Genomic DNA, 27,550 nt, shown 5'->3' with positions numbered 1-27,550 from the left:
ACAAAACACTTTGTATACTGAGGATGTTTATAATTTTGAGTAATGCAATTGTCATTTTAATTTTTAAGAGGAATGTAGGCTTACAGTTCTTGAGAAATAACTTGATCACAACACGAGTAGACTAAAATACTGCCTGCTGCTTTCCCATTGATCCTTCCATTAGTCAGCTTTTCCCTGTTTTTCCTAATTTTTTTCTGTATAACATATGAGTCGCATGTGTAACTTTTCTTTCTCAAGTTTACTTTGCTTTGCAGATGTCTAAACATTTCCTTCTGGGGAAATTTTCTAGGAAAACTTGGTTCTTCTTCTTTTTCCCTGTTTTTTCCTTGCCAGTCGTGGATAGTAGAGCATGTGAAGGAAAAATATCTCAGAACTATTCCTGTGCAGAGCTTGCTCTCAGTGTGTTTTAGAGCAGTTCGGGATTTCCGTATTGTGTAACACTGAAGAGTGTAAGGCCTGAACGAACAGGTATAAGGATTTGACATGCTCTGGGAGACCGTGTGTGGTTTGACTCGGGTCATACTGAGCCGAGATGTCTACAGAGTCTCTGGCTCTGCCTCTGTCATGGCCTGGGGTGCTCTGGGGGTGGCTCTGTGTAGGTCATTACGCTTGCCCAAAGCAGGCCAGTAATTCTCTCTGGGCCCCACTGCCTGCCCCAGAGAAGTAGCAAGGCTGGTGTATTTTCCCTCTGACAAGTACAACTGGCTCCCACTGATTTTTGCAGGCTCCCCTCCCAGCCTGCCCCATCCCCTTGCATGGTCCAGGTTTGTCAGTGTATGGAATTCTCTTGCTCCGGTGTTTTGCTAATAATTCTTGCATGCTGTAATCTGCCACCTAATTTTTAATGTTGGGCACATTTAGACCTTGACTTTATAATCTCTTTGTCTCTCTCTCTCTCTCTCTCCCTCCTTCCCTCTCTCTTCTTTTTCTCCCTTTCCACTTTCACTAAAAATCCCTTCCCCATAGGCCCGAGTGGAGCCTGCAGGTCGGCCCTTGGTGTCTGTCGCAGCTCCCGTGTCCCCGCAGCCGAAAGCGGTGACGCCGTACGCAGCATCGCCGTACGCAGCATCGCAGCCGTCCCCGCCGCTGCCGCCGCCCCCGCCCCCGCCCCCTCCGCCCCCGCCGCCGCCGCCGCCGCCGCCGCCGCCCCTGCCCAGCCAGGCCGCCCCGTCCGCGGGCTCGCCCGCCGCCATGTTCGTCAAGTACAGCACCATCACCCGGCTGCAGAACGCGGCCCAGCACGGCGGCCCTTTCTCCAAAGCCCCGGCTGCACAGCAGGCCCCGCCGCCGCCCCCGCCCTCGGCAAAGCCTCAGATCCTGGTGCCCCCCAACGGGGTCATGCCGCCCCCCCCGCCCCCACCGCCGCCCCCCACCCCGGGCTCGGCCATGGCGCAGCTGAAGCCGGCGCCTTGTGCCCCCTCTGTGCCACAGTTCACGCCACCACCGCCGCCCCCCAAGATACATCAGGTTCAACCAAATATAAGCCAGGCCGCTGTTGCCTCCTCGTTGCCGCCACCGCCTCCTCCCGTGCCTGTCCCACCACCTCCCCAGGCACCCCCAAAGCCTGTGATGGCAGCTCTGCCCCCTCAGCCTAGTGGGAAGGCAGCGTCACCGGGGGTCACACACGTCACTCCCCCTGTGACTGCACCCTTGCCCCTTGCAATAAAGAAACAACCAAGTGTCACTTCTCCCCAGGTGCCTCCTCTGCCCCCGGCCCCTCCTGGCCCCATTCCCCCTGCAACATTCCCAAAGCAGCAGAGTTTCTCAGTAAAGCCTCCTCCATCCCCTCAGTCCCCAGTGCCGTCGGTGGTGAAGCAGATTGTCAGCCAGTTTCCCCCTCCTCCCACGCCACCTGCCACTGAGCCCCAGCCTCTGAAACCCCTTCCACTGAGTGTGGCTCCACAGTCACCTCCAGCAGTGAAGGCGAAGCCCAAATGGCAGCCTGCTGCTGCTCCTTCACCAGATTTCCCCCCTCCTCCACCAGAGAGCAGTTTAGTGTTTCCTCCTCCACCTCCTTCCCCAGCTTCCTCTGCAGGTTCTCCCCCGCCTGACAAATCGGGGTCTCCAGTCAAAAAAGCCGGCAAGACATCAAGCCCTGGAGGGAAGAAACCACCTCCAACACCTCAACGCAACTCCAGCATCAAGTCCACAAGCTCCGCTGAGTACCATGAGTCCAAGAGGCCTTCAGTGGACCGCCTTGTCAGCAAATTTGCACACACCCCAGAGCCGTCAGGATCTCCTTCCAAGGAGTCATCGCCTCCTCCAGCCCCTCCAAAGCCAGGAAAGCTCAACCTTTCTGGTGTGAGCCTGCCCATTGTCCTTCCACAAGGTGGGATCCCAGCCAAGGCTTCTGCTCCAAGTGTGTCTGGAAAGGAACCCGTGGTTGAATTCCCTTCACCACCATCCGATTCAGACTTCCCACCACCACCACCTGAAATAGATCTTCCTCCCCCTCCAGTAGAAATTCCATCTGTGTTTTCAGGCAGCACCTCCCCAAAAGTTGCTGTTGTAAATCCCCAGCCACAGGCGTGGTCAAAACCATCTGTGAAAAAAGCCCCACCACCCACACGCCCCAAGCGGAACGACAGCACCCGACTGACACAGGCGGAGGTTGCAGAGTCCCCAGGGTCAGCTGGCCCACAAGTGCCCACCTCACCCAAGTCCAGCCTTAGCGTTCAGCCGGGATTCCTGGCAGACCTCAACCGGACGCTGCAGCGGAAATCCATCACCCGGCACGGCTCGCTCTCCTCCGCGCGGATGTCCAGAACGGAGCCCACGGCCACCATGGACGACATGGCCCTGCCTCCACCCCCGCCAGAGCTGCTGGCTGACCAGCAGAAGACCAGCAGCTTTGGGGGCAGTCATATATCTGGCTATGCAACGTTACGGAGGGGGCCGCCCCCCGCACCGCCCAAAAGGGATCAGAACACCAAGCTGTCACGGGACTGGTAGTCAGTCCGCAGGGCCAGTGCTCTCCATGACTTGTGGGCTGCTCTGTGATCGACCAGCCCACGATCCCGTGGAGAGGATGTGGGGATGTGGATGATAGCCCCATTAAAAGAGGTGATCTCAAACTGCAGCTATGGCTAAATGTAAAGACATTCCCCTTTCATGGCTAGGTTAAGAAAGATGGGGGCTTAGGGGTGTTGATACTTTATTGGGAAAAGTGGGTGGAGAGGTGTTGGCTTCATTCTTTAGTTTCTTTTACCCTTCTTATGGATTGGACCAAACCCCCATTTTCTTTCTTTTTCTGCATTTAGGGGAGGGGGAGGGAGATAATTTTTTTTGTAGTGTCTGTCCACGTGAGACATGTTTGTGCATGTATTATAAGTGTAGGTATATATTGTGATATATTTCGTCGCAGTTATAGAAGATAACCAGAATGTTTTTGTAGAACCGTATTTATTGTTTCAGTCAGTATATTATCTGGAATCGGACTCTAACTGGTCAAATCTTACCATAAAGATGGAGATGTAGGGGGCACTTTAAAGAAAGGAAATAAAAACCCACACCCACAAACTTCTCAGCAGTTTGTGGTGGGTAAATTCTGCAAAGCTGAGGTGTTCGGCTGGTAACTGTACGTTGTGCATTGGTTGAAAAGTACAGATGTAACATACCAAAACATTCTGGTCATAATACTACTGAAAATGAGTATGTTCAGAGGAAAGAAATAGATTTTATATATAGTGGGCTGGAGTGAAATATATTTATACTATAAAGAGCCTCCCCCTCCTTTCAAATAGTTTAAAAATATACACTGATAGAAATTATTTCAAATTATTTGTCCATGCAGTTAAGTAGGATAAATATATGTTATTCCAAACCATTATGCATTCTAACTGGATAATAGGCTCGATCATTTGTTTCTATGGCTCAAGACGAATATATTTGTGTTAACCCCTTCTGAAAGCTGCCAGGACTCCTGCAATCGAAAATCCTGCCAACCCCCAAGGCTGACCCACGCCGATCGGTGAGCTGTCCGTGTAACTCTTACTCTGAATGAACAGGTAGGTTTCTGTAGAAAGTGCTGTGTGCTCACACAGGCGTGCACAGTGTCCAGTCTCACCTGGTCTGGGCCTGGTAAAATGTAGTGTCTTCACAAAAACAAGCTCTGGAAATGTGTGAAGAAAGTATTGTTTGTAATTGATTAGAAATTGTCAGGAAATTTTCCTTCTGGAAAGAGAGAAGGGAACAGCAATTTCAGGACAAGCTGAGTAGGAATTTTCTCTCTTTTCTTTGACCTGCCAGAGACTGTGACCAGTGCATTAACCTGTTTATTACAAAGTTGCACTTCTAGCAGTCAAGGAAGAAGACTGGAAAGAAAACAACCTTAAAGAGGCAATAATAGCATTTGCTAGGAATTTCATCTAAGGGCCCATATGAGTAGAAAATAGACTATTGGTTTGCTTGGGTTTTTTTTAGTCACCAATTTACAGTCGGTCATCACATCAAGCATGACAGCCCTTTTTCTTCAGCAGCTACTTCAGTAGCTTGATTGTACAGTCTTAGCCACATATTCAGACCTTGTTATAAGGTAGTGTAAGTGGTCTTATCTATCATTGCACATTCCTTGCAGGGTGGTGGGAGAACAGCCTTTGTAAAACAACTGAAATACTTGGACTGTAACTACCCCCTCTTCAGCTGTTACAGCTTCTCTTGTCAGCATGGGGGTACTGTCAATACATACTCTCAATAGGCTCACAGGGCAAATAATTTCACTGTTTGCCTACTTTTTCTCCAAAAGCAAACTTTAAATGCTTTCTTTTTCCCAAAGAATGAAACAAAGCCAGCAGCTTGACCTGGCAGTATCCTCACATTGGTGTAAAACCAATATAAACTAATCTCTCATTAAAGTAATTCAGGAGGATAGATTTAAAAAATATTGTGACAGTGTCCCCCATTCCTTTTTTTTATGAAGTTTTTTTTTTTAATCCAAATACTGAAATAAATGTCTTTGTGAATATTTTATGAATAGGAAAAAAAGTTTTGCTAATTTGAGGTGGAAAATTACACATCTATAACTATATAGTTTTAAATAAGTGCATCATGAAAAGATAAAAATTAGGGGTGCTGTCTCTGCTGAACTGTTTCATATGATTTTTTTAAAAATCTGTTTCAGCACCTCTGGAAATTGTTTTAATATCTCAGACTAGATTTTTTGAGCAATAAGGGTATGTACCATTATGTGCATTTTTAAAGCACTGCTATGGAAAGGCACTTTTTTGTATCTTTCAAATTGTTCACCAAGTTTTGTTTCTACTATTTTTGTGCTTACAAAGTGTCCTTAAAAGCATTTGCATTGTTGATTTTTAGCATGCTCAGTGTAGCTGGTGACTGAGGGTTGTTAAGCTATACTGCAGTTCATGGGTGCTGTAATTTTCATGTTGGTCCTCCTGCTGCTTTGTCCTGTGTGCAGCTCCTGGGGCTCAGACACACCAGAGGGCAAAAGGTGCTCGCTACAGCCGTAACTGCTCGGCCCTTAGCCAGGACAGGGAAGTGGGCACATTCTCCTACTCCTGGCAAGATGCACCTGGGCTGGTGCAACATGTGCTCCCAGGTGAGAGCAGTCAGGGAATTCTGCTTGCCCCACCTGCTTTGCTTTTCCCCAGGACAGCCTCATTTGGTGTGTGTCAGTTCCAGCCCTTTTACTTTAGTTCGTTCAGTGCGGGTACCTCTGGGCTTTGGACTTGGCACATCAGTGTTTTGAGTGCAATTTCTTCAGAGGCCTTTCACCTTTGTTCTCGTTTTCCTGTGCCCACATTTATTTCCCCAGTGTCTGTCCCTAGGCAATTAATCCATGCTTACTACTGCAGGCTGCCCACAGCTTGCTGGGAGACAGCTGTGTTAACTCCTAAGTCTGCAGCAAAAAGAATGAATGTCAGCAAAGGTGGCACCCTGTATTCCTTCTCGTTACAGTTTCCTTCCTAAGGCAGTAGTGATCAGTGAGTGGCTGCTGCTTGCTGTCTCTCTGCTGACCATGGAAATTTGGCTAGTGTGGTTCAGACAACCTGGTTGCCTTTTTAGGTCATGAGATATCCCCCGTTGTAACTTGCTTTTCCAGTATATTTACTGGTTTTGTGACAGTGAATATTTTCACCTTATTTTGCAAGTAAGTTATTTTCCCCCATGTGCAGTCATCTCATAATTGCACCATAATATTTATTAAATCAGAAAATTAAGGGGCTGGATTTCAGACACCCAGGAAGAGGCTTCCTGCTACAAACATGGGCGGTAATGCTTTTTGCAGTTTTAAAATGGGCATGTGATGGCTGAATGTTCAGACACAAAAGTGCTTTGATCCCAAAATACGCAGAGTGTACGGCTGGAGTTGCATTACACGAGGCAGAGCACAGGCTGGCCACTTGTTAAGGTGGGTGTCAGGGACCCTGCTGCAAGGGCAGCTGAGAGGGCTCATCTGTGTTTGTTAATCTTTTTCCCATTTGGTCTCATTTCCCCTCTGCTATGCAGCGTAGCATCCACCTCTGAGTACCAGAGCCCTGTTCAGCCAGATGTCTGTGCCTGCAGCCCAGGTGTAGAAAGCAGGGAGCTATTCTCAGACACATCACTGTTCAGATGTTGGGGAGTTGCTTTGAAAGGGAAAACTAGGCTCTTCTAGCAGCAGCACTAAGCTTAGATGAGAAATTACTTTTAAAACCAAAAGAAACCACAGGTTCTAAACAAACCGTAGGTAACGTGTTTCAGGTGGCTATGCTAGGGGTCCTGTTTAGTCTTTTAACACCTGTAGCTGGGAGAGGAAGTTAGGCACAAGTGTCTGGATAATTCTCTTATTTTCTATGGAAGAAGTTGTTTCCTATTTCACCCTGCACAGTGGTTTCCTCCTGTGGCAAACCACCCCTGACTGCTCTGACTTGGTAATGACCTCAAAGCCAAAGAGCTCCTCTCCTGAGCTTACTCTGCAGTTATCTGCAGGGCAACAGAGCGACACATCAGGGAAACACAGTGCTGGTACCTGGATTATTTGGTTTCAGGTCTGAGGGGAGAGGAAGCAGTTTTTTCTACAAGTGCATTTTAACATTTACTGTTCTTGGCTTGCACATTTAAAGGTTTTCTAATTCCTTCTTTCTGTGCCCTTAGGCAACCAGATAAATCATATCAGCTCACAGATAAAGTGTGGCCAGTTTTCCTCTCAGTTAAATTTTTTTTTCCCACAGTTTAAGGAACCAAAAGTGCCATTTCAACATCAGAAGGGCAAAAAGAAATTTTCTGCTTTTTACAGGAAACAGCATAGAACCAAATTGTTTTGCTACAGTGGTACTATTGCAGGTAAATTTGTTTCTTATTCAAAATAAGTTTATAAATGGGTCCTAAAATGAGTATTATTTCACCTAGTGTCGTGTTAAAATCAGTTGCACTCCAGAACAGCAGTATGAATTCCTGGCAGAAGGTAGTGAGGATGAAGCCAGAACATGGGAGTTTGGTTGGTTGCTGGGTTTTTATTTTCCTTTTAGCATTACTAAGGTGTAGATTACATACTCAGTCACAAGTGCTCCTCAACTGCAGGTGAGTCGTACTACTTTGGGGCCCATTTGTGGCACCCGGTGTTGAGCTCTGCATTCATTCCCTTGCACCACTGGGGCAGACTCCAAACCAGAGAGAATTTAACACTACAAGGGATAGTTTCTCTTGGATTTTTCTCCCACATGCTGGTGGGGTTTTAAACTTTATTTTGGAATTCTGAGTTTGTCTAAGCTGATTAATTTTCTTTTCTGAATTTTCTTTCCTTCAATTAAAAAATGCCCGTGCAGACTGACCAAACCAGGGTTTTGTTGCAGGGGCAGCACTCACTAATACTGTGACACAGGCTTGGTCTAGTTATGAGAAGTTCAAGACACTAAACTGCAAACAAGATGAAAAACACATGCTAATCCAGCACCACGTAAATTACTCTAATTGCTACTAACCAACCGCGGGGAAAAGAGTGACTTGGGTAATGATCATTTGGTGCTCTGAGGCACTCGGTGGGGCAAGGACTCAGTGAGCTCTCTGCTCAGCAGATGGATCTTGGGTAAAGGGGAGTTAGAGAAGGGAGAAGACTTGGAGGAACAGGAACTAGTGCTGTAGAAATGAATGAGAAGGACCTTCAGTACCCCCCCTTATTTAAATGCTTGAAGGCAACTTGTCTTTTAGGAGATTTTGGAATTCAACTGTTTGCTGCAGTGGAAAATAATTTCCTTCCAGCTTTCCCAAGATGCCAAAGATGCATTCTGAGCTAAATTCCAGGTATGCAGATATGTGTACACCAGTCTCTTTTTGCCAGGGGACTCATACTGCTGATCTCTAGCACATGTCTGGTGAGAGAACAAGGTGCCACTCATAGATGTTGTGTGTCCCTTGCCTTTAACCAACACTGGGAACTGGGTACACACTTGCAAAGGACAGTTTAGCAAACAAAGCTGTGTCCATGGCACCCTGCTGGCTGCTTTGGTGCAGCACAATAGAGCTTGTACTTCTAAAAGAAAAACTAAATGTTTTGTCCTAACTTGTAATTGGAAATCTTAGGCCTCCTAGTGGACTGCAGTGGACCAGAAATGAACTGGAGCAGCAGTTTGGTTTATGGCTTACACTAATTGTTACCAGTCACTGGGAATATTCTGTATAATACTGGAGATGCAAGTGTAAGAAGTGTCATTGCAATGATGATTTGTCTGTGCACCAAACTTGTGCTGAGTGCTGTAAATACATTCATGTTTACTGCTTTAAAAAGAAAATTGCACATTTTATCTTTCAATGGGATTGCCTCCCCTCTTCTTCCCTTTCCAAACAGGAAAAAAAAAATCAAAGCTCTTTTAGACTGATAGCATCAGGTTGGGGGGAGCTTTGCCATATTATAAATATATATAAATATATGTATAAATATACTTTTTTAAGCATGAGAGAGGACAAAAGAAATACTACATTATAGAGTACCCAATATAGATCATTATACAATGGAATATGCACAATTCAATAAAGATGTAGTTAAATTTAATACTCTGTTTTAATCCTCTGTCTTGCAATTTTCCTTTTTCATGAGCTCAGACCCACGCTGTTTTCAGGTCATCAGCGGTTCCTCTCAGTAGGGGTCAGGCAGCTGATGGCCTAGAGCTGTGTGCCATTCCTGTGCTCACTCCCCATGAACCTGCTGTTACTCCTTTGCACAGTTCTTTCTGCTGGGTCAGAGCTGGCTGTATCAGCCAGGCGCTGCACACCAGTTACAGGTCTAAAGAGGACCCCGTGTGAAGGCTCACCTTTTCCATCTGCTCCTTGCTTGGGCTTGCAGAGTCCTGTCCAGCTCTGCTCACACGGAACAGCTGCTGGCTGGTAAGTGCTGCTGTGGCCCCATTCTGGGGGCTGGAGGGAACCTGGCTGGGAAATGCTCTCAGCCGCACCCTGCGGCCCTCAGCAGCAGAGATTTGAGAATTACATCAGCGAGGCTGCTGAAGGCAGCAGGCCAGACGCCAAGGTTTGTAACTTTGCCATGTGAAGTGCTGTGCTCAGAGAGCCTCAGGGACAGGGCTCCTGCACCAGCCACGAGCCCTCGCCCTAGCGCGTTGAAGTCTGTTACCAAAGACGAGAAATGTGACACAGCTGTGACACGCTCACAGAACACATGAGGTGTGCTTTGTTCTTTTTATTTAGGGCTCATAACAAGAGGGTTTAGTACACAGCAACAATTAATTCCAAGTACAATTAAAAAAATTTAAAAATTGGGTTTTGCACTCACTGGAAGGTGGTTCAAATGGCACACACACTAAAACGTTACTGGCAGCATACAGCTCCCCAGAGTCCTGTGGGCTTGGTCATTTACAGTGGGCTCTGCATCCATCCACTGCATTAGCAGTGCCAAAAGCAAAAGCAGAGTGTGCTGCTCCAACTGCAAACCAAAGAGGGGGTATCTGCTTTCAGAAAAAAGTGCATGGACAAAATCCATGTTAGACACTGACACCTCCAGAGAATTCATAGAAACTACTTGTCCATGCAAGTTGCAAAAGACACTTTTTCAAATGTGAAAAGAAGCACTTGTTCTTTACAAAAAAATCTTGGACATGTCAGCACTTACCGAGGCGCTGTAATGGAAATAAATTTCTACATAGCTCTTCCTATTAGTAAATAGTGGTAGGATTCTTCGGAGGTGTAAAGAGAAACTGGAATAAACATACTGCACCCATTTCAGCAGGATCCTGGGTTTAGGCTTACCTCTGGACAGCAGGCCACTGCTGCCATCACCGTCTAGCAATATGTCTTGTAATAAGCACAGGTGCTAATACAGTTAGTACATTTAGAGTACCAAAAAAAAAAACCCAAACCTTTCTCCATTGCTGGGAATTACACAAAACACATGGGTGGGTTTTTTTCCCCGAACGAAAGCAGCAGATCACCATGATCTGTGAATTACTCTTTTTAACAGCAGTTGTCAAACTGTGGCTGCATCAAGCTTTCAGCATGTCCCTGCAGACATGAGGTGGGAGTCCCACTATGCTTTAAGTTTTAACATAAGAAGTATGTAAATAGGGCTGTTACTACACATTGACTTCAGCTACTGTGGGGGGAAATCCCCAAAGGAAACCACACATTGTTCCCTTCTTGTACTGTTCTGACCTCTGTGTAATAACCATTTTATCCACAAAATGCAGCTGTGCCAAATGCTGGGAGATGCCAGAAGCTGGGGAAGGTGAATACACCTGTAAGCACAGTAAATTCTTGTAACTGGCACCCCAGAAGCTGTAGCCCAGGATCCTGCTGCTACTCAGTTTCCACCACCACCTTCCCTAGAGGTTCGTGTTGTAAATACTTGCCTTAGTGAATGCAACAGTGTTGTACTTTTTCTACTGCCACGGTTGCCAACACAGGTACTGAAGTCTCTGCATGGGGTTTGTAATGCTGCCTGAAATGCTGCATTGCCTTCAGCAGTGACTCTCGATACTCAGAATGCAACTACTGCTCCTAGTAAAGCCACAGCACCACAGTCTGTTCAACAGCATCCTCTAGGCAGCTTCCAAAAAGGGCCTGCAGAGAATACAGATGTCACCTGTTTTACAAAATGTCCTATTGTACCTCTGGGAGGAGAGCTCTGTACACGCTCCCAGTTTACTAAATCACATAAAGTTCCATCCTTTCTAGAAAAGAAAATGTGGAAATTTTGCTCTATGCCTGGAGCCCACAGACATAACTGATAAAAAAGCAGGCTCATTTCCAGCAGAGAGGTGCATCCACAGCATCTGCTAGGACATGGTGGAAGTTGCTAGGAAGAAGACAGAATTAAGTCACCATCAAGCACAGGTGGGAGACACCACAGAAGTGCAACATTATCGGTGCACAGTCCTCTTCCACCTCTAGTCAACAATGTGCACACCCACAGCAGGCAGGCAGCCCACACACCCTCTGCTGGAAAAGGCTGCTCACTCCTGCTTCTTCCTTTCTTTTCATGATCACCTGAAACACCCCAGGTAAAAGTGGCACTTTTCAGAAGCTGCACTACTGCCACTGTCAACTTTGGCTGTCACCAAGAACTCTCAGCAGCAAGAAAAAAAAATGCCCAGCAGCTGTGAAAGAACAAACTGCTCTAGCAAGAACTAGCTGGGTCTAAGCCTTTCTGGCACCCACGGGTAAGCCACCCAGCCACACACCACAGGACCTGTGGTTCACACCAGCAGACATCTCCAGACACTCTTATGACATCCAACTCAACTATCTGCAAGGATAAGCTGAATTCCAGGAACGTGGTCAGTCTCATGGTAACACACACCAAGCTGTCATCTACCTCAGGACCAAGCCACACCTCTTGTCCTCCAGTGAGAGCCGTGGCTCTTCAGTGCCTCTGTATGTGTCTTCATCTAACCAGTCAGACCATCAAGTGATCCAGCATTGCTTCAGCTCTCTGGTGCTTACTCCAGCTACTGCACATGGACACACCCTCAGGACCCTCAGGCACGGAATTTGCTGGATGCCTCACCTGCCCCTCTCAGCCCTCTGCTGCAACAGCTGGCGGGAAGGAGAAAAGGAGGGGAAAGAATGGGTCAGACACGTGCAACCTCAGCTATCTCTCTTCTGCTGGAATGAAGGCACCAAAATGAACCTGCTTCAGCACTAGATGTGGACAGACTCAGTCAGGCCTCCTCTCATGCAGGCACATGACAGAGAGGCAGCTGTAGTTAATAGCTTTGTCCCTGGCGCCAATAGGAAGGAAGAAACCTTTGATAATCAGCAAACAAAGGCAAAATACACCGCTAGAGGATGCTGAACAATTTCTGTGCACAATGAAAACAGCTGGCTGGGCTAAGGCAGTTCTCACAAAGGGAGAAACATATACATTTTGGCCATTCAGCACTCTTTGGGCTATGCTGGAGTGTGTCCTTCCCCCACCTCTCATGCGTACACACTCCTGCTTCAACAGCCTCTGATGCAGAACACCATGAGCTGTGGCAGCAAAACTCAGCAGTGAAGAGATGTTGTGCACCTTATTTAAAATACTGAGGTGTTTCTCACCCACCCACCCCCCCATTTGCCACCCCCTTTTAAAGTAAATCTGTAAATTAAAAAGGGGTGGGGAAGAGAAGGTTTTGGACAAGGAGAAGTACAAGGGACAAAACTGGAAACACAACCCTCACTGACTTTACTAGCATGCAATCTATGTAACATTAATATACAAAGCCTGTTTACCTTGGCCTGGTCTATGACCATTACATCACATCCCCAAACAAGCAACAGAATTAATATCTGTACAAAATAAAAATATGCATAAAACTCAACGAATTTCTTTACATTAGTACTGCATAATAAAGCATAAAACCAGCAGGTGACCCAGAAATTCCATCCACAGCAGTTCTTGCAGGATAAACAATTCCATGTTCTATCAGCAGGGACCAAACTAACCCCTGGCCCATCACACCAAAGCCAGTTCTTCAGGAGCTGTCACACAGCTGTCCTGAAAGTGGAATCACTAAGGGTTTTGCGGCCTCATCTTCTGTGCTGGGCTCTGCACGCGTTCATCTCACACTGCTCTGCTCTCACATGACAGAAAGCTTGCAAGATGAAAAACCAGCTGACTGAAGATTAAGTATCACACACAATGGGAGTACACACTACCCCACCCACCTACCAGAAGTGTTCAAGCACAAGCTCTTGCTCAGACTGGGTTAAGACATGTTTCACTAAAGTGTGACCTGTCAGCTGCAGCTTGGGTGCACAGGCAGAGGTTCAGCTCTCACTTAAGAACTCATTAAGCTGCCCTAACGATGCAGTTGAGCACTGTGGGCTCAGTTTTTGCCACAAACAAATCCAAGGCAAGAGAAGCCAGGAAAGCTCTGATACTCCTGGAAAACACAGCCACCCTGTAAGCACCAAAGGCTTGTGAATGCTGCTGTTCAATCACCTTTGCTAGAAGCACCACCTCCCTATGCCAAAAGCTTAGACCTGCCCAATGATACTAGAAACAGTTATTTCAGTGACTGCACAACCAGTGGTTCTGGACTTGCTTCCACAGAGATGATGGGCTGAGGCAACTGAACACAGCTGTTTCTCTTAGTCTTGCTGCAAAAAAACTTCTCAAGAGAGCAAAAGGCTTAAAGGGTATCTGTTCTGGCACTCATCCCAAACAATGCTGTCAGCTTCCAGAAAGAAGACAGCATATAGATTAGCAAGGGAGAAGGCAACTTCTATCTGCACATGAGCTGATTCAAAGTTGTCCTTCCTGCACACTTTAACCAAGCTGGTTTCTTGTGCGCTGTCAAAGGAGTTCCACAAGCTCACAGCAGCTGATCACATTCTTTCATGGCCTACAAACACACCTATTTGTTCCTCTTGCCCCCTGAGCACCTAGGGTGTATCCCTGCCCAGGCTGGCACCAAACTTGCACCTCCATGCTGATAGTGCACTAACTACCAAGCAAGGGGCTGGGTCAATTACCTGTACTGGTGCCAGTTCCATCACATATCCAGCCCTGCTCTCCTGTGCACTGCTCTGTTTTAACACCGGCCTCTCCAGCTGCAGCATTGTCTCACCTTGGACAAGCTGCTCTTGGTACTAGCTAGAACTTGGCCAGGTGGCAGTCTAAAAATGCCCTTGGCCCAGGAGGCTCTCAATTTGCAGGGAAATGAGACTTAACAGGAAATTTAATTAGTTAATGCATGATATTTACCCAAAGGTAACATTCAGATGTTCCAAAGGGCAGATGAGTACAACCATCACTTACAGTGATCTGCTGTGTACAATCACTGAGCAGAATTGTTAACTGAGGCTAGATTAGAAAGCCAAGTATCATCACAAGGGGCTACAGAACCTTCACTTGGTATTATTCCACCCCAAGCCACCAGTACAGCTCAAAATACCTATTATAATAAACAATGGAGAGGGCTAGGGGAAGAGCTAGGACTACTACTAGTTACTGCTTGGATTTCCATGGGAAACCAGTACACACAACAGCCCTTTTTGCTTCCACTGAAGAGATTTTGGCAACAGACATGAAGATGACAATTGCCATTTGTCCTGCCTCTGCACAGGGCTCTCACAGTACATATGCAAATCTAGTCATCAAGTACAAAATAGCCAATTTACAATACCTGATTGGATTTTTAAGATTATATTGTGCATAAAACTAAAGTTGGGGGCAAGTTTCTCTAGTGCAAGCAGGCATGAGTAGATTTGAACCTTAGATCACACCCCCTAGAGTTAATCCTCAGACCCCAAGGAGGACCTGTAAACTTTGTTTCACCTTCACCATCAACTGCATCTGTGAGTTCTGTTTGAACCGGCAGCAACCGTGGCAAGGAGCTCGCTGTGGAGAGGAGCACAGTTATATCAGTGCAGAACACAAAACAAATATGTGGCATTCAGAAGATGAGAAATGGGGGTGGGGATCCTCTGGGCTGCAGCCATCTGAATTGTCTAAACTGAAAGGTGAGTGAATGAAAGCCGGCTCTGTGTGCCCTGTGTCAGCCTACATGTGCAGAGCAGCTGCAGAAGTGTTTATGCTAAAGAAGCATCCAGCTATCTGGAAGTCAGTTACAGGAACATCTCTGTGTAGAGATCCCAGTGTTTGCTAGCACATGACTCTTCTTCCAGCAGCACAGAAGTGTAGTGTAGAAACAGGAGGGATGTCCACTGGCCAGTAACCTTCACCACAAGGATCCAGGGCATCCCCAGTGCCAGGCACTGCTTCCAATGGTAGTACCATGAGGGCACCCAGGACTCCTGAGACAGATTCCAAGGCCTGTCAGAAGTCAGAATTTGAGTGAAGTATGAGCTAATCAGCAAGTTTGTTACATCTGAATGGGTCAGCTTCATTCAAAGTCAGACAGCTCAGGATAGCCTCTGCTGGCAGCTGAAGAGCCATTTGTTCAAACAACTCAAATCACTATTGTCTTATCATGAGGGGGAAAAGGGAAAAAAAAAAAAACCAAACCAAACCCAAAAGAGTGGTTGTTACAATTATCCTTCATTCAGTTATACTGGATGGGGCCCCAGAAGCTGGAGGAGATCTGGGAAGCCCTGACAGCTCCTGCAGCAGGAGATGCAGTGTTCTGTCCTGTGGTCTTCACTCTGAGTAATGCATGATCGACTCCACATAGTTCCCCGGGAACAGCCCCGTCACTCCATTCATGACCCCCTCATACCAGCCATCATCATTTTTCTTGATGACGTAAATGATGGCACCTTCCTGAAATGAGAGCTCATCTTCCTTGTCCTTGGTGTAGTCATAGATTGCCACCACTAGGAAAGAACAGAATGTAAGTGTTAGGAGAGGTAGGGGAGGAGGAGGAAAATGCAATCCTCCCTCATGGCAGGCACTGCCTCACCTGTGTGTGTGCAGAATGACCTGCTGAGAGAAACAGTTTCTTCCACCCCCTCTTGTACAAGCTTATGCTTTGAAGCACATGAGCCAGGACTCCTTTAACTCCTCTATTCTTACTATTTCCAGACCCACCAGAGGAAGTGTCCAACTGATAAATTTTTGGTGTGGAACGATACAACGAGGTGGTTGTGAATCCACATGGCTATGACCACTCGGAACTATTCCTACATGTGCTAAACCAGATCTCAGGACAGGAAAGAGCAGGAAAACATGGAAGAGGGAGTGTAGCAAGAGCTCTCTTCAGGCCACAGTATGAGTGAGCCAAGGCTGATATCCCAGACTTCCATCTACCTTAGCTACTTCCACATTTAAATCTCTAAAGGTCATGTGCATCTCAGTATCCAGCAGCCACTCCAGGGCACACAGCACCAAGGTGTGCAAATCCCTGTTAGAAGCCATGAAGAAGGAAGGTGTAAATGTACACAAACTGTATCAGGACATTTTTCTTACAGCTGCAGAATATTTTAGTGATGGCACAAAAGTTGTTAGGAAAGCCAAAGAAATTGGACAAAGCACTTGGAAATATTAAGTAGAACAGTCCTGAAATGCCAGAAAATAGACATAAAATTGATATACTTTTCCAATCTCAGTGCTATCATGTGTTTAATAGAGAAAGTTAGTTATGCCAGACTCTGAGTACTTTAACAAATAGCATCAATCACTGCTTTGAGAACTTGGCAATGAAACATGCAGTGCTGCCACAAAGAAAAAAAAAGAAAGGAAAAGTATGTTGGACAGGGATCCTAAAATCTTAGGCTGGGGATAGATGGAAAGATACTCTAAACTAAAGCAAGGATTAAAAATTAACAGCATATGTTCATAAAACCACTGTCCAAGAGTCCTACTAAACTCATCATTCTTTTCAAAAGAAAAGAGGTAATTTCCTTTTTGAGGGAGCAAAGGAATCGACACAAACCAACAGTAGGGAAACCTGGATCCAGAAGAGATTATAAAATATACAGATCAATCCCAGTGGAAAATCAGAGTATGCCAAGAATTTTTTTTATCATATGACTAGAGCATACTTGAAAAACACATATTGTTAGCTCTTTGTACCAGCAGTTAAGTAACTTATTCTGTACAGTTTTAGACATATAATTTAAGCAAATAAAACACTAATGGAGAAACAAGTACGATTTTAGCTTGAAAAAGAAGTGTATGAACATGTGATGCATTCAATTTAAGTCCTTCAAAATTCCTTTCTAAGGGTTTTGAAATTTCTTCCTAGAGTCACTGTGCTATTTTTCTTCATTCCCTTAATGACAATAATAATAATAATCATAATCATAATAATCCAAGGATCATGGTAACTTCCAATTCCTTTCTTTCTAACTTTTGAGTGTACTCTAGTCCCTTTGGATACTGAATGGATTCATTGTTTCATGATCACAAGAAGGAAACTCTTCCTTAAATTTGTGAAGAAAATTTGCTTCTTGTTAAGCCTCATAAAATTTACCTGAAGCCTGGTTTTGTTTTTACATCACCACTGCTTCCTGCTTTGTGTACTGGCAACAGTCCTCTCTCTAAAAGGCTGTTTAATCCTTCAGCCTGTAGTCCCACCAGTTCAAGCTGTGAGCTTGTCACATGCCCCGAGTTATGAGGAGTCCAGGCCAGCATTGCAAGAAAGGCTCCAGATGAGACAGGAAGCAGCAATACTGACTCAGGAGGTGGCATCCTGCCCTGTCAGCCTAAGCCAGGGCCTCTTTTTGTTTCTGTCTGAATGTGTTTCAATGCAGTTATGAAAAACAGAATTACTCATTTAGGTTGATATTCTTTAATCAGTCATCTTTGGTTCTTCAACAATTACAGAGTTTGGCTGAACTCTGTTATATCTAATTGACCACAAATGTAGGCTAGGCTGATTATCCAACTGGAATCTGTGAACACACAGTTTCTCTAAGTGGTGTAAGTGTAATTTTTCCTTCTGGATAGCCATTTCCATTCATCTGATTTGCAGAGCCAGCTCATTTTCTTATCTTTTCCTACTACACGTCCAGACACGGAGCTCAATGGAAAACTGCAGTGCACATCCCTGGACACTACAGGTTGGCTGCTGCTATTACAGTCACATGGCAGTGTCCTCATGTTCAGCATCCCCAGTAACTATATCCTACTAAACAATTTCTCCATCTGTTCCAAATGGATCTGCTATTCACTTTCATCCTCAGCTGCAGGCTCCATCCTCAGCTCTTAATGTTAAAGGTTAAATGTTAAATCTCCCACGCTGCTTGACCCTCTACAGAACGGAGTCATATTGAATCCCATTCCCATATTCAGCAACTCTCTGTATTTGACACCTCTTTGGTGTCCCATCTTCTATTGCAAAGGTCGTCTACCCTAATCCTATAAAAGTGCTCTCATGTGAACTTAAATAGGACAATGGTCATTATCAAAAGTACAAGTACAAATCCTAAGAATTGGGAATTCTACTTTTTGGGGGTAAATGTGTTGGAAGAGCTACTTACGTTCATCTGTTTTGTCCACTTTGAATCATGTGGCACAGAATACTATTTAAAGGAACTTAAGGAGTTCCCACAGGATAAATTATTTTGCTGAATAAAGCATTTTAATTCCCAGCAGTATAAGTATACACGTTCTTTGAGTATTAAAGTCCTCTTTTAGTATAAGGTTTCTCATTAATTTTAAAGCTTCAAAGCTTGCTACAAAAAACTCACAGCCAAGCACTTCTCTCCCCACTCCAGCAAATCAGTCAAATCTCAAGACATGGGCTAAGTAGAGACATTCATCTAACTACAACAGAATCCACAACTATGTCAATATCTCATTTTTTCTGGTCTCCTAAAACTACCATTTAATAGTTCTTCATATGCTGAAAGCAATTGTATTTTTTACTACTTTTAAAAGTGTTTCTAAAAACAGACCACCCTTTTTGATGTTTTGGTCATCTAGTTTTAAAAATATGTTTTTGCATGGGTCTCTACATCAATAGAGACAATGTTTGGCTTTTTATACTTCTGTTCTCCGTAGGAAGCATTTTCTGACTAAGAGCCTGACTTTCTCCAGCTTATCTTTAAAGATTCTCCTTTACAGCTTTGCTATCCCATGTGAGATGGAACAGATCTGTGTGTATATGCACCTACATAAACTATTTTAGTTCCCAAACTCATAAAGTCCCACAGGAAAGCAGAACAGAACTATCATTCAAACATGATTATTTCATCAAATAGAAAGGTGTTTCTCAAGGCACATGCACACATCTCCCCCTGCCTTGCATTAGTATGAGAGACACTATAAACACACATCAGGGCCTCTTCTTTCTCTTTTGCTACTGACTAAAATGCTGTAATACCAAATACCGGTATGAAGGAGTCTAGGCAGACTCCATGTCCAAAAGCAGGATGGCAGGAGCACATACAAAATTTGTTACAAATACAACCCTACTGTCTCTTCTAGCTCCAAACCTACCCTTTTCTAAGTATGTCCTCGGTGCCCAAGGAGGGTCCTCCTCAGCATAGGGATCACTGTACTCCACCACAGCTGCTTCCTCCTCCTCATAATCCTCTGGAGGTGGGGGTGGAGGTGGAGACTCATCAAACACTGCCTCGTCCACAGGCGGTGGGGGGGGAGGAGTATCTGAAACTGAAAAGAAGTAACAATACAACCATGAAAATGTCTCTACAACCATGGTAGCTGCTTCAAGTAATACTCTCTATCCCAATTAATGGAAGTGGGACCAACAGTTATAACTGCTGAAAATACACTAGAGACAGGAAAATTCAGAGAAGGAATGACCAGGTACCTCCAATAAGATTATTTCTTTTTCCCACCCTTCACAATTTCAGACAAACTTGCAGAGGCAGTAGAGAATGCAGAATTCTGGCTATATACAGACAAGTTTTTCATCAACTCAATCCAAAAGCCACATCCAGTAATAAAACATTGCACAAAGAAGCAGCAAACTTACTGTTTTCTTGAACTCTGGCCACAAATCCCATTAGTGGTAACTGTGGAGTTACCTGTAGGATGGAGGGGGGAGGAGGAGCAAGGGATGCTGCCACAGAAATTAAAAAGAGAGAGGCACCCAGTTAGAAACACAACAAAGCAGCAAACAGGAATGTAGACACCATCACTACTCAGACAATACAGCAGGCTGCCAAGAAGCTGAGATAAAAAGACTAACATTTAAAGAAAAATGGCTCAGGTGGTTTAAGCATATTCCTAATCCTTTCTTCAAGGATAGTTCTCTATTTTTAAAATTTCCAACCCAGTTCTTTTTCATAACATTAAGAATCCATGCTGAAGCATTTTTCTGATTTGACTATGAGATTCCCTTAAGATGAAGTTTCTTACTACAGAATATAGCACTCCATGAACAGACCTAACTAACAAATATATCAAGAGGACTCTCTGCCTATAACCCTACCCCTTTCAAATCTGACTGATATTTATAGAGGTGACTAACAGCATCCATGAATCCCTAGTAATGGAAATGGATATACCTCTTTTTTTTTTCCCAAGATGTAGGCCAAAACCCCCATTGAATGAGGCAGCTATTTCAGACAAAACAAAAAAATATGCCTTTTGAGAACTGCGCAGATCTGAAAGATGCAACACTTCTGATCTTACTGACAGAACAGAACACACTGTGCTGCTGCCAAACCACAGAGCCTATTGCAGATGTGCTGCTTGGTTTCCTCCCCACCTGACTTCTCTGCACAGAACTCTCAACAGCCCTCTCCCTGGTACCAGAAGAGCTCTATTTGTACAATAAGAGCTGCCATTGCACAATATATGAGAATTCCCAGTTAAAGAAGATACTTTCAGCCAGTTACAAATGCTGTAACGCTGAACTGTGGTTTAGGCCTGGAATGCGAGTTTCAGTTATCTAGTTAAAACATCAGCTAAATAGTTTTATGAGAGTTTAGTATCACTTCGAATAACGCAGAAAAATTCTTTAGGTAAGTTGCAAGATGATTTTTCAGACAGCACACTTTAGGAGAAGCACAAGTAATACATTTCTTGTTAGTATGTGGCATACAAAAAACATTTAATCATGTCCAAAGGGATTAAGAGGAAAGAAAGTCTGTACTTCATGTACCAGTACATTTATTTAGCTACCAGACAGAACTAAATAAACTTCAGGCTAATTCCAGAGGTAGTAAGAAAACTGACAGGTATGATGTAGCATTTTTCAGAATTAATTCACATTATCATAGCAAGACAAAAGAGTTCTACAGCACTTACAACTTACGTCTCAAAATTTCTTCTGTTTGCTCATTCCAGTAACAACTATCTTAAGTGCTTTGAATTTCTTCTGTCACTCACATTCACATTTCTTTCAGAACCATACACCATAAATGAAATCCTTTTTTTTTGCAAAAGTACCTCCATATAAAGTAAGTTCCATTATCTCACCATTTAATTGATATCTCTTGAGAAAAAATGGAAACATATTTCTGATTACAGTTTCTTTGACTCAAATGATGTGACCTCAGAGTATTTATTCCTTCAAGTGTAACCATGATTGCTGTGAAAAGATTTGGTCTTGCACTTTTTCAAAGCAGAAAAAGGGAACTCAAATTTAAAGTCCTACTGAAAAGCAGTAATATTCATCAATTCAGCATCCTTGTCCCTGCTTTTTCAATTATATACATTAGAAAAGTGTTTAATTTCAAAATGATTCCTCTATTCAACATCATATGGATTCATATAATCCATACATATCATAGGAGAGTAGCTCCAGTTTCCTTGGTCTCTTTAGTGTACTTTGTTCATGACCTATATATATTTCTTTGAAAGAAATAACAAGGCCTTCCATGGAGAAAAATAAATCACTCTAGACAAGCATGCCAAGCAAATACAAAAAAATTCCCAGGTTCAGTTTGTGTTGTGTAGTTTAATCACAATGGTGATGCTAACACTAGCTGACATCATTCCTTGAGTATCTTAACCCCTCAGTTTGTGCTTCAGTCTTTGCACTGTGGAGGGGCTATCATAATATTGTCTCTATATGCTATATAATGACTCTATTTTTGACATTGAAGAGGTATTACAACAAATATTTTATTACTAAACGGTTTTTTATTAAATGCACCAGAAGAACTTTGCCTCTGCTATATAAACATCATCTTAAATGCTCTCCCCCATCTTCCTTCCATACTGACCACTGATAGATTTAATACACTATTGCTGCAAATTAATTCAGAAATGCTCAAGAGCATCTTCCACTAGGCTGCTTCAGACTGGTAAGAATTCAGCTGTACAAATGGAGTGGGGTACAACCACCATCTCAATACTTGCCCAGATTCTTCCACACAGTTTTAGCCTGCGCTGAGCTCTATGTTGCTTAGATAATGATATCCAAAGTTGCGATGTCAAAACACTTGTTAGGTGGTTTGGCTGGCAAGAGTGGCTTTGGGACAGACATATGCTGAGATCATTCAGAGTCTGCATTTCTTAATATTTTCTTTTCAGTTGTTAAAAAGGTCTCATCACAAAGCAGAAAAATTGTATTATCTTGAAATAGCTTTTAACAGAACAGGGCAATGGAAGCACCTTTCATCCTCCTCCTGTCAAGTGAATAAACAAACATGACTAGGCCACCATTTTAAAAAATGGCAATAGGAATAACAGCACTGGGTTATTGCCAAACAGCCTACAAACAACAAAAAAGCCATAGCTGGCACCCTCCTCTGCCTCTTGTAAGGTCTCTCTTTCCCCCTCTTGTTTTCTACCTCACTTCAGGAATGCTGAGAAAAAATTGTGGCCTCTGTCCTGTCACTACTGAACCTGCTCCTTCCAGACACATCAGTGCCTCTGTTCTTAGGGCTTTCATCAATTATGCATGCTTAACATCCTCTCCTTTCAAGGTGAACTCCAAAAAAACTTTGGTTTAGTGTAACTGCAAAGCTAATAAATTCTCTATTCTGCTGGTATATCACAAAAAGTCTCCTACTACAACTGCTTATTTATATTGTCTCAGATATGCCAGTATAACTGAAGCATTTTGTCTGTGATTTACAGTTCAAATGACTAATCACCATAATCATTACCTTCTTTCTGGATACACAGACAACTGTGGTTATGCAATTTATTTTAAGTCTATTTGGCATCTTATATGATTACCTATTAACAATGCAATGGCAACTTGCGGAGAATTATCCCTTTGCTAAAGCAAAAAACGTACAGCAGTCATCAAAAACTCTCTGGGTATACTGAAAATCGTCTTTATTGCAAAAATTGCTTTACTGTAATCCTGAAAGGTTTCTTTTGCTGCTATTACCCTTTCTTGCCTATTCCCCCCCTTCAGTCTTCAATATGCACTAGAAAATATGACCCATTTCAGGCAACTGGGCTACAATTTAGCCTTACAACCTCCTCCACTTCCCTGTGCCCAGCAGGACCATTCATTTCCATCTCAAGCTCAGCTCACCCTGCAGGGTTATCTCACAAACAGTAACAGCCAAACCTGATCAAACCCCTTAAATGCAGATTGCAGCATTTGACCTAATTCCATGTTCAGTGCTCAATTAAAAAAAAAACAAACAAAACAAACAAACCAACCAACCAACAACAACAACAAAAAACCTCAAAAGGAACCAAGCAACACACACATCCCCTTCGAATTCCACCACCACAAAACACCAATATACCGTAGTATTTGCAAGTCAACATTCATTTTTGCCGCTATTAGGGCATTTCCTGACAAGAAACTTTCAGTGTCCCCTGCATCTTTCTGTAGCTTTGTCAAAAGAGAGACTCTCCCCTAGTCTAGTATAAAACCCTCCTGGTGCCATCAGAAGCACAGGAAGAAGGACTCCTTAGGTAAAAGGCTACTGTGTTATGCTGACACACAGGACACTCACTCCCTGGTAAGGCCTCCTCTTGCTTTGTAAGGCAGATCACCCATAAAATAACATCAGTTGTGGGCTTAGCAGATGACACAGCTCCCTCACACCCAAACACACCTGGTGTCTCCAAGGTGTCTAATGCTTATCCCAGTGTAACAAGTACAACTGCCTGAACTGTACATTACCCAGAAGGAAAAAGCACACAAGGTAAAGACTGATTAATGAAGAATCAGCATTCTGGTGCAAAATCAAATACCTATCCCACACCAAAGCAGGTCCATGGCACATGGTGTAGTCAAGGACTAAAGCTTGTCTGATAGGGACTGTGACATCAAACGTAAATTATTTGGCAACAAAGCCAGCATTTTTTAAGATGCTTGCCATAATAGAAGCTGAATACTGTGCACTTGCACTGCAGCTTTGGCACAGCTACCAGCAACATACTGAAAGTGCAAAATCTGCAATGGAGACAGAACATAAAATTTCAGAGAGCTGAAGGTCACTGTGTTCACCACCGCCAAGTGCAGTGGAGCAGCCAAACTTTCTTACCTGGGTTCTGGTTGTAGAAGGGGCCCCCGTTCATCTGGTTCTGAAGGCTCGTCTGCGATGTGATGGAAGGCGGCCGCCGATACGGCAAAGAGCCCCCGATGGTCGGGGGCGTGTGCCGAGCTGCAGGCCTGTTCATGCTGTAGAACTGAACTGGGTGACCTAGGGTAGAGAGAGAAATGCATTAGCAAAGAGAAGAATGATGCCTGCCTTCCCTCTACCTGCATTCAGTTTCAAAGGTTTGGAAAGGTTTCTGGCTCTTTATTTTAAGACAGTCTGCATCCTAGTAGTCAGCCACTTCAGCTGCCAGACTAGCAGGACACCAGATGTCTCAAGAGCAATGCAAAACATACCTCTCCCAACTGCCTGCACTCAGCACTGCCTACAAAAGCCAGTGGGAAAATAGAAAGATATTTAAGCTATGAATCCTCAAAATGAAAGAAAATAATATCTGGTTGTTTATTTTAAATTATGTATTACAATAGCTTCTTGTGAATTTAGTTATTTCTGAACCTGCAAAAAACTCCCCAAAACGTTACAGTTCCGCAATTAAGGAACATACATGTGAAAAATAACTGCAGGCCATTTCCAGGATTCAAAGCTGTTAATCCCCTGTAACTGAAAAACACAGTACTACCTATCTTAGAGCCATTTAGAAGATATTCAGCGAATTACCTGGGGAGAAATGAATGTTAGAAACTGCTTGAAGGATGGAATAAATGAAGTAAAACTAAAAGACCCTCTTCAAGGGAGCGCTCAATTAAAACAACTCCTCAAAAACTTGCTCTGCATTTTCATTACTTTCTCTAATGATCATGAATCCCAGCAAGCAAAAAATGAAGCAAGGTATCTTCTTTGCTCACATAAAATTCTCTGGATTTTATACTGTATATAACAGTAAGCTGGATTTGTTATTCCCATATGTGTTATTACACCTCACACACTATTCTGCTTCCACCATTTGTCCTAGAAGCAAATTTGAGAGTTTGCAAGAAAACAAGGGAAGAAGGGATAGTCGCTGTGGTTGAGGAGAGAAGTAAATAGAGAAACAGAACAAAAGAATATACACATTTTTTAAAACCTGCATTGTTCGTCATTATGTTTTGCTTGCTTTGCAGAACTTCTTACTAGGTCAGTAAATAAAAATACAAGTCGCTTGCTCTGTTACTTGCTTGTAAGAGCAAATGCATAAACTACAGCGTCACATTCCCTCTGGTTTGTACCAATGATGTGGTGTACCATATTAAAAAAATGTGCTTTTTATACATAAGAAACACCTGAGGAAGAATCCATTCTATAGAGGCTTTTTCCCATTTTTCCTGATGTGTCTTTTCAATGTGTGTGTCTCTCTCTCTGTTACTTAATGTACTTGCAGAAATTGGTGGTGATTGGAGAGAAGGAAGAGGAGATGGCTAAGAGGTTTTTAAGGACCAAAAGCTGTAACTTCAAAAGTGGTGATCTATCTAGTCTCCTAAAATACTTTATTTCAGAGAAGCCATATAAGCAATCTCACTAATAAAACAGGGAAACAAAACATCTTAGAAATAGTAACTAAGGTGAAATTTCTCTTATGAAATGCAAATTTACAGTCATTAAAATATTAATCTTTGCTTGATTTTGACTTGTTAAAAATATAGAAACAATATGGCTTAAGAACTGGGATACTGACAGTGCATCAAAAATGGAAAACTGATTGAGGCCCCATATGCCACAGCTCATCTTCAGGAAAGTAGTTTAAACATCAGGATCATCTTCTCAGACCAAAACTCATTACACTTTAGAAACTTCTGGTCACAGTTATGGATTCTAGTGTAAATATCTTCTCATTTTATATGAGCCACAGCCCTTTAAACTACAGGCAACTTCAAGAATGCTTCTGGAACCTGGTGCAATTTTTACTAAGACATGACCACTAATAAACACACAAACCAAGTCCCTCCTCCGTAAGCAGCCTCCACCATAACATAAAGCAGCAAAGCATGCAGGTAGCTACACATGAATTTGGCTGTCTGAAGGAGATCTTTACACTGCAATCTCCTTATCAAAAGGTGATACAGGACAGTGCTATGGTTGGTAAGTGCTACACTCTGCAACTTCAGCACTAAAAAAAGGAAGTTGCAATATACACCCTAAGTACCACATATGAAAATAAATTGTTTTAATAATAGTCTGCATAATAAAAATTTGTATTTTACCTAATACTGGACACAAAAATCCTACCCTTTTCATCAGCTCATTAAAGGGAGACTTGTCATTTGACAACAATGAAGAAACCGGTTACGTAAACTATACTTTGCCAGATGCGCTTTTTTAAAATTGCATTTATGAAAGAGAATAATAAGACCCAGAACTATCAGTGCTTGTTCCAGCCAAGCAATTATTCTATGAGGCTCTCAGAATCCAAACAGAAATAAAAGTATGATTTAGTGAATAAATAAATGCAAAAATAATAAAATTATAACATTAAATTATTGCTGATAATAAAATCAGCACACCTTGAGTTGTCTACTGTAACTATGACCTTATAGTTGGGCATTAGCAGATATTTTCTAGTTATAATTAAAATTTTTTTTAAAACTATGAATCACTGCTGCTGAAGTAACTTTGCAAAGCCTTGGATCATGATCACATCTGGGTTCATCTGCCCAGCAGCTGGAGCAGACACTCACCTGCAGAGGGTGTGGAAGAAACAGCAGGGGGAGTTGGAGAGGTGAAGCCATCAGCAAGGGGCTGAGCTCCTGCAGCAGCAGCAGCAGCATCTGGGGCAGCGGAGGAAGGGGCAGGAGGAGCAGGAGGAGTGGGGGCAGGAGCAGAGGTAGCAGGAAGGGGAGAAGTGCCAGCTGAGCCAGCAGGGGCTAAGTGAAGAGAGGAGGAAGAGGTGAAGTTAATAAGGAGATATGTTAGCAAGGATTAGAGAAAGCCTCTGACTACTCAGTGTTAGCTATTTATTAGCTGCACAGTATTTCAGAATGCACGAGATGAGAAAACAATGGAGCTGTTAAAGAAAGGTTCATTCCTGTGTAGATGGTAAATGAGGGTAAAACAAATCCACTTCTTTCCAGGTCTGAAGGGAACACAACCCAAAACTTTTCAGTGAAAAGTATTACTTTTGATGCTCCAATCTCTAGCATGGCTGTCTTTAGCTTTTGTATAAATTAGAAAATATAAAGAGGAAACAAAAAAATTTCCAGCACTTTGTTTCAGAAGCTGTGGCTTTTGCAGGTATTTCACTGCAAGTGAACTACAGGCTCTTCTTCACTGAAAAGGCTGAGCAAAGGAAAAAGAAGTACTGATAACACTTCCTACTTCTGGAAAGTCTGGGGCCATTACATTGAGCAAGTAT

At 43.5% G+C, this 27,550-nt stretch overlaps 2 protein-coding genes and 1 long non-coding RNA gene across 29 annotated transcripts in view; 1 reads left to right on the top strand and 2 right to left on the bottom strand.

Moving 5' to 3' along the window:
- The window catches only part of RAPH1 (Ras association (RalGDS/AF-6) and pleckstrin homology domains 1), a 92,687-nt gene extending 77,309 nt beyond the window's left edge, over nt 1-15,378 (top strand). For 5 of the 9 annotated variants that reach the window (XM_068196070.1, XM_068196069.1, XM_068196071.1 and 2 more), the window contains one exon: nt 967-3,383. In XM_068196070.1, coding sequence (XP_068052171.1) covers nt 967-2,952 — 1,986 coding nt within the window. In that variant the 3' untranslated portion in view covers nt 2,953-3,383. Of the gene's footprint in view, nt 1-966; nt 3,384-3,910; nt 4,098-7,172; nt 7,367-8,148 lie in introns of those variants that run through there. The other 4 variants (XR_011000896.1, XR_011000895.1, XR_011000894.1 and 1 more) reach the window with 4 other exon arrangements.
- On the bottom strand, nt 4,231-6,654 carry LOC137477248 (uncharacterized). Its single transcript, XR_011000898.1, has 2 exons — nt 4,524-6,654; nt 4,231-4,463 (listed from the first exon to the last, which is right to left on the bottom strand). It is a non-coding gene; the product is annotated as an uncharacterized lncRNA (long non-coding RNA).
- Nucleotides 9,617-27,550, bottom strand: part of ABI2 (abl interactor 2) — a 74,211-nt gene continuing 56,277 nt past the window's right edge. For 5 of the 19 annotated variants that reach the window (XM_068196087.1, XM_068196095.1, XM_068196086.1 and 2 more), the window contains 5 exons: nt 26,877-27,062; nt 24,211-24,369; nt 19,776-19,862; nt 19,277-19,450; nt 9,617-15,708 (listed from right to left, as the gene is read on the bottom strand). In XM_068196087.1, coding sequence (XP_068052188.1) covers nt 15,533-15,708; nt 19,277-19,450; nt 19,776-19,862; nt 24,211-24,369; nt 26,877-27,062 — 782 coding nt within the window. In that variant the 3' untranslated portion in view covers nt 9,617-15,532. The remainder of the gene's footprint in view (nt 15,709-19,276; nt 19,451-19,775; nt 19,863-24,210; nt 24,370-26,876; nt 27,063-27,550) is intronic. The other 14 variants (XM_068196093.1, XM_068196094.1, XM_068196096.1 and 11 more) reach the window with 3 other exon arrangements.

Source organism: Anomalospiza imberbis, chromosome 7 (assembly GCF_031753505.1).
Source record: "Anomalospiza imberbis isolate Cuckoo-Finch-1a 21T00152 chromosome 7, ASM3175350v1, whole genome shotgun sequence".
Taxonomy (NCBI): Eukaryota; Metazoa; Chordata; class Aves; order Passeriformes; family Viduidae; genus Anomalospiza; species Anomalospiza imberbis.
This window is presented reverse-complemented; position numbering and strand designations above follow the sequence as displayed.